The sequence below is a fragment of the Lonchura striata genome, chromosome 35, assembly GCF_050655825.1.
Source record: "Lonchura striata isolate lonStrDom1 chromosome 35, ASM5065582v1, whole genome shotgun sequence".
Classification (NCBI taxonomy): Eukaryota; Metazoa; Chordata; class Aves; order Passeriformes; family Estrildidae; genus Lonchura; species Lonchura striata.
Window position 1 is genome coordinate 1,767,168 of NC_140737.1, and position 16,362 is coordinate 1,783,529.

Genomic DNA, 16,362 nt, shown 5'->3' on the forward strand with positions numbered 1-16,362 from the left:
CCTCCACATTCCTGCTCCTGGACTGAGTTGTCTGCATCCAGACGGACAACGAGACGGAGCTCTCCTTTGTTTTTTTTCCTAGTCTAGTTAGTTTTAGCTAGCTGAGGCAAAGAAGTTCCCTGGACTGTGGTTTGTTCCCTTTCTCTGGACCTGCTCTGGACTGCACACCAGAAGAGCAGCAGCGCTGGTGGCCCAGCGGCCGGGCCTGGGCCGTGGCATTTCCAGCGCCGGAGGGACTGAGCAGAGACTGAGTGAGCCCAGCTGCGACCTGAGGGATCTTTCTGGGATTGTCTCTCTCTTGGAGTGGCAAGAAGTTTTGTTGTTCAATATTGTCTAAGTTTGCTAGTTTAATAAACAGGTTTTTTTCCACTTTTCTCCAAAGAGGTATCTTTCACGAACTGGTTGGGGGAGGGGCCAATTGAATCTGCTTTCCGGAAAGAACCCTTTTGGGGGTCTTTCCCTAAATTTGTCCTGAACCAGGACAGGCCGGATGCAGCTCCATGGATCACTCAGACGGTGATTCCTGTCAGGATGAGAGAGGATCACAGTGTCACCCTGTCCCTGTCCCCATTCCACAGGACAGATGTGGCTGGAGCCCATGGGGAGCGGGACCTGCTCCAGAATCCCACCTGATCCCACCCCAATCCTGCTCCATCCCATCCCATCCCATCCCATCCCATCCCATCCCATCCCATCCCATCCCATCCCATCCCATCCCATCCCATCCCATCCCATCCCATCCCATCCCATCCCATCCCATCCCATCCCATCCCATCCCATCCCATCCCATCCCATCCCATCCCATCCCATCCCATCCCATCCCATCCCATCCCATCCCATCCCATCCCATCCCATCCCATCCCATCCCATCCCATCCCATCCCATCCCATCCCATCCCATCCCATCCCATCCCATCCCATCCCATCCCATCCCATCCCATCCCATCCCATCCCATCCCATCCCATCCCATCCCATCCCATCCCATCCCATCCCATCCCATCCCATCCCATCCCATCCCATCCCATCCCATCCCATCCCATCCCATCCCATCCCATCCCATCCCATCCCATCCCATCCCATCCCATCCCATCCCATCCCATCCCATCCCATCCCATCCCATCCCATCCTGCCCTGATCCTGCTCCATCCAGCCCACCCAATCCTGCACTGGAATCTCTCCCTGATCCCACTCCATCACTCCTGCCCCAATCCCGCTCCATCCATCACAAATGATCTCACTCCAGAACCCAGCCCCAATTCCACTCTACAATTCCCCCTGATCCCACTCTGGACCCCTGCTCTGATCCAGAATTCTTCCCTGATCCCAGTCCATCCATCCTGCCCTGATCCCCCTCGAATCCCACCCTGATCCTGCTCTGTACTTGCAGCTGAGCCATTAATTCCCACATCCTTTCCTTCAGAAAGAGAAGATCCATGAGATTCCATCATAGATCACACACTGGGATTAACCCCAGGATCCATCCTGGGATCCACACAGAGGGGACCCAGAGCTGGATCCGCCACTGGAACTCACCGGCTGCCACGTTGTATCCACTCCTGTCTCTCCTCCCTGTGGAAACAAAGTGGGATCAGTGTCGGTGGCACAGGATTCCCAGAACAGTGTGGCTGGATCCGTGCCCCTTCCCAACCCCCATCCCGTGTGTTACCGGATTGGAGCTTCCAGACAACGACTCCGATGAGGACAGCAAGGATAAGGATGGCAGCGATGACGGACACAGCGACCACCACGGTGAGATTGCTGCCAGACTTCGGCTCTGGGAAACGTGGGATAGTGAGGACGGGAATCCCCATTTGGGAATTCCAAATTCCCAATTCCCACATTCCCAGCCTCACCCCAAGCGAAGATCCCGGGCTCCAGCATTCCGGGATGATCCACCCTGCACCGGTACTGCTCCCGCTCCTCCGGCAGCGCCTCGATCCTGGCCCAGGTGTGGAAGGTGCCGTCGCTGTTGGGAACGATCCCGCCCCACTCCGTCTCCTGATTCAAGGTTGTATTCTCTTTCATCCAGCTGACTGCAATGGTGTTGGGGTAGAATCCGTACGCGTGGCAGGACAGGATCAGCGTCCCATGTTCCTCTTTTCCGGACACGTGGACATCAGGGGGCTCTGGAATGGGATAATTGTGGAATTCATGCACGGAATTCCACGGGAATGGCATTGGGGTGAGCTCTGCCCATGGAATTCCCATTAGAATGGGACTGGGGTGAGCTATACCCATGGAATTCCCAGTGGAATGGGATGAGAGTGAGATCTGACCATGGATTTCCATGGGAATGGGATGGGGGTGAGATCTACCCTTGGAATTCCCACAGGAATTACCGTGTTCCCAAGTTCTCCATTCCCAAATCCCCGCGGGAATTCTGCTCCCACCTTTGCGCTCCAGCTCCTTCTGCCCGTATCCAACATATTTCCAGAGCCATTCCGGGCAGACGTGCTTCAGGTAATTCGTCCACCTCTCAGCCACCTCCTCCTGCTCCCAGCGTCTCCTGGTGATCTCGGCAGCGCTGTCGGCCGCCACGAATCCCCCGGATCCCAGGTCAAAGGAGATGAAATCCCGCCCGTCGTAGCCATCCTTGTAGGATCCACGGACAGTCCCGTCAGACAGGAGGTCACAGCCATAAACACGCAGCCAAGTGTGGAGACCTGGGGGGATTGTACCCACAGAGACCCATGGAATTGTGTCCCGGCCACACAGAGCCCCATCCCAGCCCTATGGAGCCCCAGAGTCTGATGGAGACCCACAGAGCCTCATTCCAGCCCCCTGGATCCCCATGGATCCACATCCCAACCCCACGGATCCCATCCCAGCCCTACAGATCCTATCCCAGCCCCACAGATCCCATCCCAGCCCCACAGATCCCATTCCAGCCCCATGGATCCACATCCCAGCCCCACAGATCCTATCCCAGCCCCACAGATCCTCATCCCAACCCCATGGATCCCATCCCAGCCCCACAGATCCCATCTCTAGCCCCATGGATCCACATCCCAGCCCCATAGATCCTATCCCAACCCCACGGATCCCATCCCAGCCCCACAGATCCACATCCCAACCCTATGGATCCCATCCCAGCCCCACAGATCCCATTCCAGCCCCATGGATCCACATCCCAGCCCCACAGATCCTATCCCAGCCCCACAGATCCTCATCCCAACCCCATGGATCCCATCCCAGCCCCACAGATCCCATCTCTAGCCCCATGGATCCACATCCCAGCCCCATAGATCCTATCCCAACCCCACGGATCCCATCCCAGCCCCACAGATCCACATCCCAACCCTATGGATCCCATCCCAGCCCCACAGATCCTATCCCAGCCCCAGAGATCCACATCCCAGCCCCACAGATCCTATCCCAGCCCCACAGATCCCATCCCAGCCCCACAGAATCCATCTCTAGCCCCATGGATCACAAGATATTCCATCCCAGCCGAATGGATCCCCATTTCAGCCCCTTGGATCCCTGTGAATCCACAGCTGAGACCTACAGATCCCATCCCAGCCCCATGGACTCTCACCCCACCCTCACCCCATTCCAGCCCCACAGATTCAATCCCAGCCCCATGGATCCCATCCCAGGCCCATGGATAACAAGATAGTCAATCCCAGCCTAGTGGAACCCTATTTCAGCCACTTGGAGCCCTGTGAATCCACAGCTGAGACCCACAGATCCCACCCCAGCCCCACAGAATCCACCCCAGCCCCACAGAATCCACCCCAGCCCCACAGATCCCACCCCAGCCCCACAGAATCCACCCCAGCCCCATAGATCCCATCCCAGCCCCACAGGTCCCATTCCACCCCACAGATCCCACCCCAGCCCCACAGATCCCCATTCCACCCCACAGATCCCCATTCCACCCCACAGTTCCCATCCCAGCCCCACAGATCCCATTCCATCCCCATGGATCCCATCCCAGCCCCAGAGTTCCCATCCCAGCCCCAGAGTTCCCATCCCAGCCCCACAGAATCCACCCCAGCCCCACAGAATCCACCCCAGCCCCACAGATCCCACCCCAGCCCCACAGATCCCATTCCACCCCACAGATCCCATCCCAGCCCCACAGATCCCATCCCAGCCCCACAGAATCCACCCCAGCCCCACAGATCCCATCCCAGCCCCACAGATCCCATTCAATCCCCATGGATCCCGTTCCACCCCACAGATCCCCATCCCAGGTCTACAGATCCCCATTCCACCCCACAGATCCCACCCCAGCCCCACAGATCCCATCCCAGCCCCACAGAATCCACCCCAGCCCCACAGATCCCATCCCAGCCCCACAGATCCCTCCCCAGCCCCACAGAATCCACCCCAGCCCCACAGATCCCATCCCAGCCCCACAGATCCCATCCCAGCCCCACAGATCCCATTCCACCCCACAGATCCCATCCCAGCCCCACAGATCCCACCCCAGCCCCACAGATCCCACCCCAGCCCCACAGATCCCATCCCAGCCCCACAGATCCCACCCCAGCCCCACAGATCCCATCCCAGCCCCACAGATCCCCATCCCAGCCCCACGGAATCCACCCCAGCCCCACAGATCCCATCCGAGCCCCACAGATCCCACCCCAGCCCCACAGGTCCCATCCCAGCCCCACAGATCCCACCCCAGCCCCACAGATCCCATCCCAGCCCCACAGATCCCACCCCAGCCCCACAGATCCCACCCCAGCCCCACAGATCCCATCCCAGCCCCACAGATCCCATTCCACCCCACAGATCCCACCCCAGCCCCACAGATCCCACCCCAGCCCCACAGATCCCATTCCACCCCACAGATCCCATCCCAGCCCCACAGATCCCATCCCAGCCCCACAGAATCCACCCCAGCCCCACAGATCCCATCCCAGCCCCACAGATCCCATCCCAGCCCCACAGATCCCCATTCCACCCCACAGATCCCCATTCCAGCCCCACAGATCCCATCCCAGCCCCAGAGATCCCCATTCTACCCCAGCCCCACAGATCCCATCCCAGCCCCACAGATCCCATCCCAGCCCCACAGATCCCATCCCAGCCCCACAGATCCCCATTCCACCCCACAGATCCCCATTCTAGCCCCACAGATCCCATCCCAGCCCCACAGATCCCCATTCTACCCCAGCCCCACAGATCCCATCCCAGCCCCACAGATCCCCATCCCAGCCCCACAGAATCCACCCCAGCCCCACAGAATCCACCCCAGCCCCACAGATCCAACCCCAGCCCCACAGATCCCATCCCAGCCCCACAGATCCCATCCCAGCCCCACAGATCCCATCCGACCCCACAGATCCCACCCCAGCCCCACAGATCCCAGCCCAGCCCCACAGATCCCACCCCAGCCCCACAGATCCCATCCCAGCCCCACAGATCCCCATCCCAGCCCCACAGAATCCACCCCAGCCCCACAGATCCCATCCGAGCCCCACAGATCCCACCCCAGCCCCACAGATCCCACCCCAGCCCCACAGATCCCATCCCAGCCCCACAGATCCCATTCCACCCCACAGATCCCATCCCAGCCCCACAGATCCCATCCCAGCCCCACAGATCCCATCCCAGCCCCACAGATCCCCATTCCACCCCACAGATCCCCATTCCAGCCCCACAGATCCCATCCCAGCCCCACAGATCCCCATTCTACCCCAGCCCCACAGATCCCATCCGACCCCACAGATCCCACCCCAGCCCCACAGAATCCACCCCAGCCCCACAGATCCCATCCCAGCCCCACAGATCCCACCCCAGCCCCACAGATCCCATCCGACCCCACAGATCCCACCCCAGCCCCACAGATCCCAGCCCAGCCCCACAGATCCCACCCCAGCCCCACAGATCCCCATCCCAGCCCCACAGAATCCACCCCAGCCCCACAGATCCCATTCCACCCCACAGATCCCATCCCAGCCCCACAGATCCCCATCCCAGCCCCACAGAATCCACCCCAGCCCCACAGATCCCACCCCAGCCCCACAGATCCCATCCCAGCCCCACAGATCCCACCCCAGCCCCACAGATCCCACCCCAGCCCCACAGATCCCATCCCAGCCCCACAGATCCCGTTCCACCCCACAGATCCCATCCCAGCCCCACAGATCCCATGCCACCCCACAGATCCCATCCCAGCCCCACAGATCCCATCCCAGCCCCACAGATCCCGTTCCACCCCACAGATCCCATCCCAGCCCCACAGATCCCATGCCACCCCACAGATCCCATCCCAGCCCCACAGATCCCATTCCACCCCACAGATCCCACCCCAGCCCCACAGATCCCATGCCACCCCACAGATCCCATCCCAGCCCCACAGATCCCGTTCCACCCCACAGATCCCATCCCAGCCCCACAGATCCCCCTTCTACCCCATGGATCCCATCCCAGCCCCAGAGATCCCACCCCAGCCCCACAGATCCCATCCCAGCCCCACAGAATCCACCCCAGCCCCACAGATCCCATCCCAGCCCCACAGATCCCACCCCAGCCCCAAAGATCCCATTCCACCCCACAGATCCCATCCCAGCCCCACAGATCCCATCCCAGCCCCACAGAATCCACCCCAGCCCCACAGATCCCATCCCAGCCCCACAGATCCCATCCCAGCCCCACAGAATCCACCCCAGCCCCACAGATCCCATCCGACCCCACAGATCCCATCCCAGCCCCACAGATCCCATTCCACCCCACAGATCCCATCCCAGCCCCACAGATCCCGTTCCACCCCACAGATCCCATCCCAGCCCCACAGATCCCATCCGACCCCACAGATCCCATCCCAGCCCCACAGATCCCATTCCACCCCACAGATCCCATCCCAGCCCCACAGATCCCATCCCAGCCCCACAGAATCCACCCCAGCCCCACAGATCCCACCCCAGCCCCACAGATCCCATTCCAGCCCCACAGATCCCATTCCACCCCACAGATCCCACCCCAGCCCCACAGATCCCCATTCCACCCCAGAGATCCCATCCCAGCCCCACAGATCCCATTCCACCCCACAGATCCCATCCCAGCCCCACAGATCCCAGCCCAGCCCCACAGATCCCATCCCAGCCCCACAGATCCCATTCCACCCCACAGATCCCATCCCAGCCCCACAGATCCCACCCCAGCCCCACAGATCCCATCCCAGCCCCACAGATCCCATTCCACCCCAGAGATCCCATCCCAGCCCCACAGATCCCATTCCACCCCACAGATCCCATCCCAGCCCCACAGATCCCATTCCACCCCACAGATCCCACCCCAGCCCCACAGATCCCCATCCCACCCCACAGATCCCATTCCACCCCACAGATCCCATCCGACCCCACAGATCCCACCCCAGCCCCACAGAATCCACCCCAGCCCCACAGATCCCATCCCAGCCCCACAGATCCCATCCCAGGCCCACAGATCCCCATCCCAGCCCCACAGAATCCACCCCAGCCCCACAGATCCCCATTCCACCCCACAGATCCCATCCGACCCCACAGATCCCATCCCAGCCCCACAGATCCCATCCCAGCCCCACAGATCCCATCCCAGGCCCACAGATCCCATCCCAGGCCCACAGATCCCCATTCCACCCCACAGATCCCCATTCTACCCCAGCCCCACAGATCCCATCCCAGCCCCACAGATCCCCATTCCACCCCACAGATCCCATCCCAGCCCCACAGATCCCATCCCAGCCCCACAGATCCCCATTCCACCCCACAGATCCCATCCCACCCCACAGATCCCATCCCAGCCCCACAGATCCCATCCCAGCCCCACAGATCCCATTCCACCCCACAGATCCCATTTCCACCCCACAGATCCCACCCCAGCCCCACAGACCCCATTCCACCCCACAGATCCCACCCCAGCCCCACAGATCCCATCCCAGCCCCACAGATCCCACCCCAGCCCCACAGGTCCCATCCCAGCCCCACAGATCCCACCCCAGCCCCACAGATCCCACCCCAGCCCCACAGATCCCATGCCACCCCACAGATCCCATCCCAGCCCCACAGATCCCGTTCCACCCCACAGATCCCATCCCAGCCCCACAGATCCCATCCCAGCCCCACAGATCCCAGCCCAGCCCCACAGGTCCCATTCCACCCCACAGATCCCACCCCAGCCCCACAGAATCCACCCCAGCCCCACAGATCCCATCCGAGCCCCACAGATCCCACCCCAGCCCCACAGATCCCATTCCACCCCACAGATCCCATCCCAGCCCCACAGATCCCACCCCAGCCCCACAGATCCCACCCCAGCCCCACAGATCCCATCCCAGCCCCACAGAATCCACCCCAGCCCCACAGATCCCATCTGAGCCCCACAGATCCCACCCCAGCCCCACAGATCCCATCCCAGCCCCACAGATCCCAGCCCAGCCCCACAGATCCCAGCCCAGCCCCACAGATCCCCATTCTACCCCATGGATCCCATTCCAGCCCCACAGATCCCATCCCAGCCCCACAGATCCCATTCCACCCCACAGATCCCACCCTAGCCCCACAGATCCCACCCTAGCCCCACAGATCCCATCTGAGCCCCACAGATCCCAGCCCAGCCCCACAGATCCCATCCCAGCCCCACAGATCCCAGCCCAGCCCCACAGATCCCATCCCAGCCCCACAGATCCCCATTCTACCCCATGGATCCCATTCCAGCCCCACAGATCCCATCCCAGCTCCACAGATCCCATCCCAGCCCCACAGATCCCCATTCCACCCCAGAGATCCCATCCCAGCCCCACAGATCCCATTCCACCCCACAGATCCCAGCCCAGCCCCACAGATCCCAGCCCAGCCCCACAGATCCCACCCCAGCCCCACAGATCCCATCCCAGCCCCACAGATCCCATTCCACCCCAGAGATCCCATCCCAGCCCCACAGATCCCATTCCACCCCACAGATCCCACCCCAGCCCCACTGATCCCAGCCCAGCCCCACAGATCCCATCCTAGCCCAGAGTTACCATCCCAGCCCCACAGATCCCACCCCAGCCCCACAGATCCCACCCCAGCCCCACAGAATCCACCCCAGCCCCACAGATCCCATTCCACCCCACAGATCCCACCCCAGCCCCACAGATCCCACCCCAGCCCCACAGATCCCACCCCAGCCCCACAGATCCCCATTCCATCCCACAGATCCCCATTCCACCCCACAGATCCCATCCCAGCCCCACAGATCCCATCCCAGCCCCACAGATCCCCATTCCACCCCACAGATCCCATCCCAGCCCCACAGACCCCACTCACCCCCGCTCTGGTTGTACCGCTCCCGTGCTGTCTCCAGGTTCCTGGCATCCACGTGCTGGCTCTCCACACCAATCTGGGTCTCCTCATCCCAATATCCCGGCTCGGCTCCATCCTTTATCCACTGCGTCAGTGGCTCCATCCGGCCCCGCTCGCTGTCATAGCGCGTGAAGGGGATCCCATCCACAAACCCAATGATCATATACTGGGGGACCCCCGGGCTGGGCTCTGACACCGCCACGTGCAGGTTATGCAGGGAGTGGAGAACTGGGGGGAAACAGAGATTTGGGGCGGTTGAGGGGGTCATGGATCAGTGAAAGGGGAACTGGGAGAGCTTGGAAGGGGTTTGGGGATGCTGGGGCCAAGGAAAGGGTGTGCAGGGGTGGGAGAGCTGGGATGGACAGAAAAGGGCGTGCAGGGGGGTCCTGGTGTCCAGGAATGAGGGCTCAGAGGGATCCAGGGCTATGGAAGGAGCGTGCAGGGACTGGGAGAGGCAGGATGGGGGTTCCAGGGGATCCCTGTGCCCAGGAAAGGGCATCCAGGGGTCCCCAGTGCCAAGGAAAGAAGGGTCACAAGGTGGGCAGACCTGAGAATAGGAGGCTCAGGGGTCCTTGATGTAGAGGTAAGGGGGGGCTGGGGGCTGAGAAAAGCAGGAATGGGGGCCATGGGGGCTCAGAGACAAGGAAAAGGGGGGTCTGGGGACTGGGGAAGCCAGAATGGATGGGAAAAGGAGGCAGGCAAAGGGGAACTGGTAATGGATAAGGGGTTGCAGGGAGGTGCCAGTGCCCAGAACTGGAAATTCAGGGGGGTCCCAGTGCCCACAATCTCCCTGGGACCCTCCCGGACCCCCTGGTGCTCCTCCACAAGACATGCCAGGAGCGAAGAATGGGGGGAACACAGAGACTTGGGAGCTGGGGGCATCCAAGGTCAGAAGTGGAACTGGGAGAGTCAGAAGGGTCTAAGGTTCAAGGAAGGGACTGGGAGAGGCAGGATGGGATCCAGGGGGTCCCTGGGCCCACAAAAGGGGGTCTAGAGGTCCCCGGTGTTGAGGGAAGTGGAGTCTGGGAGCTGGGAAAGGCAGGAATGGGGAACCAGGAGGTCCCTAGTCTCGGGAAAGGGGGGCCTGGGGCTGGGAGAGGCGGGCGGATCCCGGGGACGAAGCTTCGGAGACGGGAAAGAGACCGAGGGAACGTGGGGGGATGGGACGGCTGAAAAGGGGAATTCCAGGGAGATCCTCTGGATTCCTCTGGATCCCTGCAGTGGCCCCCCGAGATCCCTGGGGACCCCGGGACCCTCTGGGACCCCGTTTCGGGAAGTGGTGGGAGTGGAAAGCAGGAGAGACACGGAAAGTTAGGAGATCTGGGGGGTCCAAAGGTCAAGGAAAACGGCGGGTCTGGGGTCTGGGAAAAGCAGGATGGCCGGAAAAGGGAGAGCAGGGAGTCCCCGAGCACTGTGGGTGTGCAGGGGGATCCGTTTCCCGGATAAGGGGGTGCAGGAGGGTCCCAGTACCAGGAAATGGAGATTCAGGGGTCTCCCAGTGCCCAGGAACGGGGGTTCAAAGAGGATTCCCTGCCCAGGAATGGGGGTTCAGGAGGGTTCCTGTCCACGATTTGGGGTTCAAAGGGATCCTGACCCCCAGGAATGGGAGATCCGGTGGGTCCCGGGGCCGGATAAGGGGCTGCAGAGGGGTCCCACTGCCAGGAAATGAATGTTCATGGGGTCGATGCCGAGGAATGGGGGTTCAGGGGGGTTTCCCTGCTCAGGAATGGGGGTTCAGGGGATTCTCTTCCCGGAATTCGGAGTTCAGGTGAGTCACGTTGCCAGATAAGGGGGCACAGGGGGGTCCTGGTGTCGGAAATGGGCGTTCAAGGGGGTCCCGATGCTCAGGAATGGGGGCTCAGTGGATTCTGAGGCCCGGGAATGGCGATTCAGGGGGCTTTCTCTGACCAGGAATGGGGATTCAGGGGGATCCCAATGACAGATATGGCGGTACAGGGGGTTCCGTTGCTGGCGAAGGGGATTGAAAGGGGTCAGTGGATCCAAGATGGGGTTCAGGGGAGCTCCCCTGCCCGGTAATAGAAGTTCAGGAGGATCCCGGAGCCCGGAAATAGAAGTTCAGGGGGTCCCGGTTTCGGGGTTCCCACTCACCTTTCGTCGCGCCCCCCGGGTCCGCCAGGAGCCCCAGGAGCCCCAAGAGCAGCCCCAGCCGCAGCGCTGGAGCCATGGCGCTGCTCCGCTGCAGCCCCGAGCACTGCCCTGGCCCCGCCCCGGCCCTGGCCCCGCCCCCAGAGCCGCCTCCGGCCCCGCCATTGGCCCCGCTATTTCCTGTCCACCAATGGAAGCTCGCTCTGTTACTGACGTCACCGGTCGCCGGGTAGATCCCGGCTTCACAGGTTGGGACGCGGAAACGAAAGGGACCGGGGAGGGCGCGAGGGAGGGGGGACGGGGGAATTCCACAGAATTCCTCTGGATCCCCGCTGCGACCGCCCTGGAGCCCTCTGAGAACCACCTGGGGACCCCTGGGACCCCCCTTAAGAAAGCGCCGGGAGTGGAGAACTGGGGGTCACGGAAATTTGGGAGCTCTGGGGGTGCAAAGGTGAAGGAAGAGGGCGAGTTTGGGGCCTGGGAGGGGCGGGATGCCCGGGGAGGTGGGCAGGGGGTACCAGAACACGGGAAGAGGGTCCAGGACGGGATCCCAGTCGCGGATAAGAGGGTGCAGGGGGTCCCTATGCCCAGAAACTAAGGTTCAGGGGTTCTCCGGTCAAGAAAAGGGGGGTGAGGGCAATGGGGGACCAGGGGGTCCCCGGGCCCAGGGAAGGGGTGCACGGGGCCCCGCTGTTGAGGAAGGTGGTGGGTGGGGGCTGGGGAAGGCAGAAGTGGGGGTCCAGGGGGTGCCGGGCTCAAGGAAAAGCGGGGGCTGGGGCTGGGAGAGGTGTCTGAGAGCGTCTCCCAAGCTGCGTCCCCGGGATGCGCTAAAGCGAGACCGGGGAAAGGGGAATTCCAGGGGATTCATTTGGATCCCACTGGATCCTCGCTGAGATACCCTGGGGCGTGGGGGGAACGCTCCAGGAGCCCCTAGAACCCCTTCCAGGAAACGCCGGGAATGGAAAATTGGGAGGACACAAAAATTTGGGAGATCTGGGGGTCCAAAAGCCGAGGAAAAGGCGGGACTGGGGCCTGGGAAGGGCGGGATGGCCGGCAATGGGGGTGCAGGGGGTCCCAGAGCACTGACGGGGGTGCGGGGAGATCCCAGTCCCGGGGTAGGGGGTGTAGAGGGGTCCCGGTGCTGGAGAAGGGAGTACAGGGGATTCCCCGTGCTCGAAAATGGGGGTTCAGGGTGTTCCTGTGCCGGGAAATGCGGGTTCAGGGGGAGTTTCCTTCCCGGAATTCGGGGTTCAAGGGAGTCTCCACGATCGCGTTTCCGGGGGCGCCGGTGACCAGAAGTGGGGGTTCAGGGGTGTCCCGGTGCCAGGTGAGGGGGTACAGGAGTGTCCCGGTGCTCCCGAAGGGGTTGCAGGGGGGTCGGGGTGGTAAATGGGCGCTCAAGGGGGTCCATGTGCTCAGGAATGGGGGTTCAGGGGGATCTCATTGCCGGATAAGGGGGTGCAGGGGCGTCTCGATGCTGGGGAGGGGGATTGAGGTTCGGAGGGCTTCCCCTGCCCGGGAACGGAGATTTAGAGGGGTCCCGGTGCCCGGAAATGGAAGTTCAGGGGGTCCGGGTGCCCGGGAGTTGCCGTTCTGGGGGGGTCCCGGTTTCGGGGTTCCCACTCACCTTTCGTCGCGGCGCTCGGGTCCCCCAGGAGCCCCAGGAGCCCCAAGAACAGCCCCAGCGCCGCAGCCATCGCAGCCGCCCCGATCGCGGCTCTGGCGCAGCTGGAGAGACGCGAAAGCGAAAGTGCCGAGGGAGCGCGGGGGGAGGGGAAAAGGGGAGGGGAAAAGGGGGAATTGCAGGGAACGGACCGGGATCCCCTCCTGGCACCCCTCCGGATCCCTCGGGGATCCATCTGGGACCCTCCACGGCCGCGCCCTGCGGGACCCCCGGGCCGGGCCGTGCTGAGCTCCCGGGCCCTGCGCTCCAGCTCTGCCCGGACCCCGCTGGCTCGGCCCAAAGCCGGGCAAGCACCGGGAGCAGCGGATCCCATTTTTCCTGCGGGTGCGGGTCTGACCCTCGGCGGAGCGGGACTGGGCACTTGGATCTCGATCTCTGATTCCTTCTCTCTCTCTGCTGTTCTCTCCCTTTCCTTTGGGGGATCATAAATCCCAGAGCGGCTGCAGAGCCCCGTGCCCAGGCCGGGTTTCCCAGCAAAGGGAGGCATGGGGGTGATGTGCCCCGGGCTGGCTGGGAATGGGGGCCCGGGGGTCCCCGGGGTCACGGAAACGGGGGATCCAGGGGCTGGGAGAGGAGGATACCCGGGAAAGGGGGTGCAGGGGTGTGTTGTTGCAGGATAAGGGGGTGCAGGGGGGTCCCAGTGCCCGGGAATGGGGTGAGAGGGGGCAGAATCTGGGAAATGGTAGTGGCTGCCAGGAAAGGACCAGGACAGGCTGGGATGGACTGGGACAGACTGGGAAAATAACCCACTGGGAGCAGAACTGGGGCACCAGGGATCATACTGGGATATACTGGGACCCCACTGAGGGCCACCGGGAACAACTGGGACCATGCTGGGGACAGTTGATATACTGGGAGAGACTGGGAGTGGTTTGGATCATCCTGGGACTGACTGGAATCATACCGGGAGTGATCAGATCTGTAGTAGGGGTGAATAGGAGAAACTGGAATAAAGCAGGGGGCAACTGGGATCACACTGGGAGCAGCTGGTCCATGCTGGGGTCATACTGGGATCATACTGGAACTGACAGGGTAACACTTGGAGTGACTGGCATTGTACTGGGAGTGTCTGGGAGTAACTGGGATCATACTGGAGGCGACTGGGATCAAACCAGACTCATACTGGGAGCATCTGGGAGTTACTGGGATCATACTGGAGGTGACTGGACTTATACTGGGAGCGGCTGAGACCCAGTGGGGCCAAATGACATCGTGTAAGATGCGACTGGGTTCATACTGGAAGTGACTGAACTCAGGGGCCACATCGAACTCTTCCTGAGAAGGACTGAAAGGAACCATACCGGGGATGACTGGGAACACTGGGACCGTGTTGGGGGCAACTGGGATCCTGCTGGGAGTGATTTGGACCATACCGGGAGTGACCGGGAACCACCGGCGAGGCGGCGGCGGCGGAGCTCGGAGGCGGCCCCGGCGCAGGTGGGAGCCGCGCTGGGTTCTGCGGGGGCTCGGGGCTGGCTGCGGGCGGAGGGGGCGGCAGGGGGCTCCGGCGGCTCGCCGGTGCCGTGTCCGGCCCGTGCCGGCCCCGGGCTGAGGGCGCTGCGGGAGCGGCTGCCCGCGGTCTCCTTCCCGCCGGGGCTGGGCAGGAGCCGCTGCCGGAGCAGCGCTGGCTCGGCCCGGCTGCTGCGGGCAGGACGGAGGGGCTGCCCCGTCCCCGGAGGCTGCGCTGGGGCCGCTCCGAGCTCCGCCACCGCCGCCTCACCGGGCTCCGCTCATGGCGGCTCTGCGGAGCCAGGGGCGCCCTGGGCGCGGCACCGGGGCCGTGCTCGGGCCCGCTCTGGCCAATCAGCGCGCCAGATCCAGGAGTGACGGCAGAACCAGCCAATCGCGGCGAGGGCGGGCTCTGCACACGGCGCGGCCTCGCCTCCATTCCCCGAACTCCGGCGTTTCCCGGAGCCCGCGGGGGAGGAGCGGCCCCGCCTGGGCCCGGCCCGGGCAGGAGGCCCAGAGCCGCCGCTGCCGCGCACCGCCGGGAGCTCGGCTGACCGCTGTTATGGACGAATTCAATTGTGGGGCTATGTATAGATAAATTAATTAACAAGAATTTATTAAGCAAGCGGTATTAAGCAAAAGAAGAGCGCTGGGCGCCCGGGGAGCCTCTGCTCTGCCACGGCGCACCTTCCCCCTTTGACCTTTTTGTTTTTATAATCCCTTTTTTTTGTCCGTTGACGTATTTTCCCTCGATGCACTCTGCGCCGATGCAATTGGTTCCTGGGGGTATTTTTTTCTGCCCTTGGTGGTCATAGGAATGAAGACTCCTCATCTTCCTTGCAGATTGTCCTTGGCCTAAAAGTTAACTTGTATATAATTAGTTACACAGCCTTCTATGCTAGTTGCATTCCCTACTCAGTTCAAATTCTTACCTCCATTAATTTTCATTTTGATGAACAAAGACCTTTTTATTTATTACAATCCCCCCTTTTTCTCTTGACCAATTTGTTCATTAAAACACTTTAACTCTTGGTAGCTTAAGACCAGGGTTTCATCTACTTGTAAGTCCCTGGGCAATGTTTCATACCTATCTCTAATAAGCATTAGATGAGCTGTCTCTAGTCTTCCTTTTTATAAAAATGTAAGTTCTGAAGGTTAAATTTAGTAACAACAATAGTATGGGACCTGCAATCCCCCTTATACAGAATTTCTCCTTGAGTGCCATACCCCGGAGTTTTGCACCTCTCAGGTGAGACCTTTAAAAAGTTATCTGGATGGTGACAGCCAAGGCGGTTGCTATGGTTCCACAGCCCCAATACTCACACAGATATTCCCCAGGATAATGACAATATCCCCTCCCAGGATTGGAACTAGGACACCAATAGGTAGCCCGGAGTTCAGGTTTACTCCATCCCCACATAGAGTTTACCAAGTCTTTGTTAGTAACAAAAAAATGGGAGCTACAGTGGTGGCATTATGCTTAACAACTTTCCCTTGGTCTGTTTTGGTCAGAGTCCAATTAAATGGCTGGTGTGCATAGTCCCCTTGTACAGGCCAGGTACAACATATAACTAATATGCACAGGATTTGCCAGCAAGGGTGGAGTCCAAACTGCCCCAGGGTTTGATTATCATTATCTCCCCATTCCCAGTGTTTGTTTTGACATGTTATTGCTGGGCTCACCTTTACCCTTGGGAGATCAGTATCCTTGAGGCAGTTCTTGAAATACTTTGAATTGTCCCATTTGAGGGCTCTTTCCTCCACCGCTTCTCATCCCTCTGCCTCGCTCGCCGACTCGGTTGCTCCGGGCCGTGAGGCGCACCATCTTCTCGGAGCAAG

The 16,362-nt window shown here is 61.4% G+C and overlaps 1 protein-coding gene across 3 annotated transcripts; it reads right to left on the minus strand.

Moving 5' to 3' along the window:
• Nucleotides 1-329: 329 nt before the first annotated feature.
• LOC146764240 (class I histocompatibility antigen, F10 alpha chain-like) lies at nucleotides 330-13,149 on the minus strand. Of its 3 annotated transcripts, none has more exons than XM_085565268.1 (7): nucleotides 13,018-13,147; nucleotides 9,249-9,512; nucleotides 2,391-2,663; nucleotides 1,854-2,126; nucleotides 1,667-1,774; nucleotides 1,534-1,569; nucleotides 330-523 (listed from the first exon to the last, which is right to left on the minus strand). In XM_085565268.1, exons 1-7 carry the CDS (start codon nucleotides 13,085-13,087, stop codon nucleotides 510-512), a joined length of 1,038 nt encoding a protein of 345 aa, XP_085421394.1. In that variant the 5' UTR covers nucleotides 13,088-13,147; the 3' UTR covers nucleotides 330-509. The 3 variants fall into 3 exon arrangements, with proteins under 3 accessions (XP_085421394.1, XP_085421392.1, XP_085421393.1); XM_085565266.1 differs by lacking the exon at nucleotides 330-523 and adding an exon at nucleotides 1,178-1,414 and having other exon boundaries at nucleotides 13,018-13,149; XM_085565267.1 differs by lacking the exons at nucleotides 330-523; nucleotides 13,018-13,147 and adding exons at nucleotides 1,178-1,414; nucleotides 11,394-11,530.
• Nucleotides 13,150-16,362: the final 3,213 nt, after the last annotated feature.

Excerpts from the sequence above, each read along its gene's own strand:
- LOC146764240 (XM_085565267.1), bottom strand. The coding sequence starts at position 11,469 with ATGGCTCCAGCGCTGCGGCTGGGGCTGCTCTTGGGGCTCCTGGGGCTC. Across the intron at positions 9,513-11,393 it reads CCCGGGGGGCGCGACGAAAG|TTCTCCACTCCCTGCATAAC; the intron begins GTGAGTGGGAAC and ends GTTTCCCCCCAG. Across the intron at positions 1,570-1,666 it reads TGTCTGGAAGCTCCAATCCG|GGAGGAGAGACAGGAGTGGA; the intron begins GTAACACACGGG and ends TTGTTTCCACAG.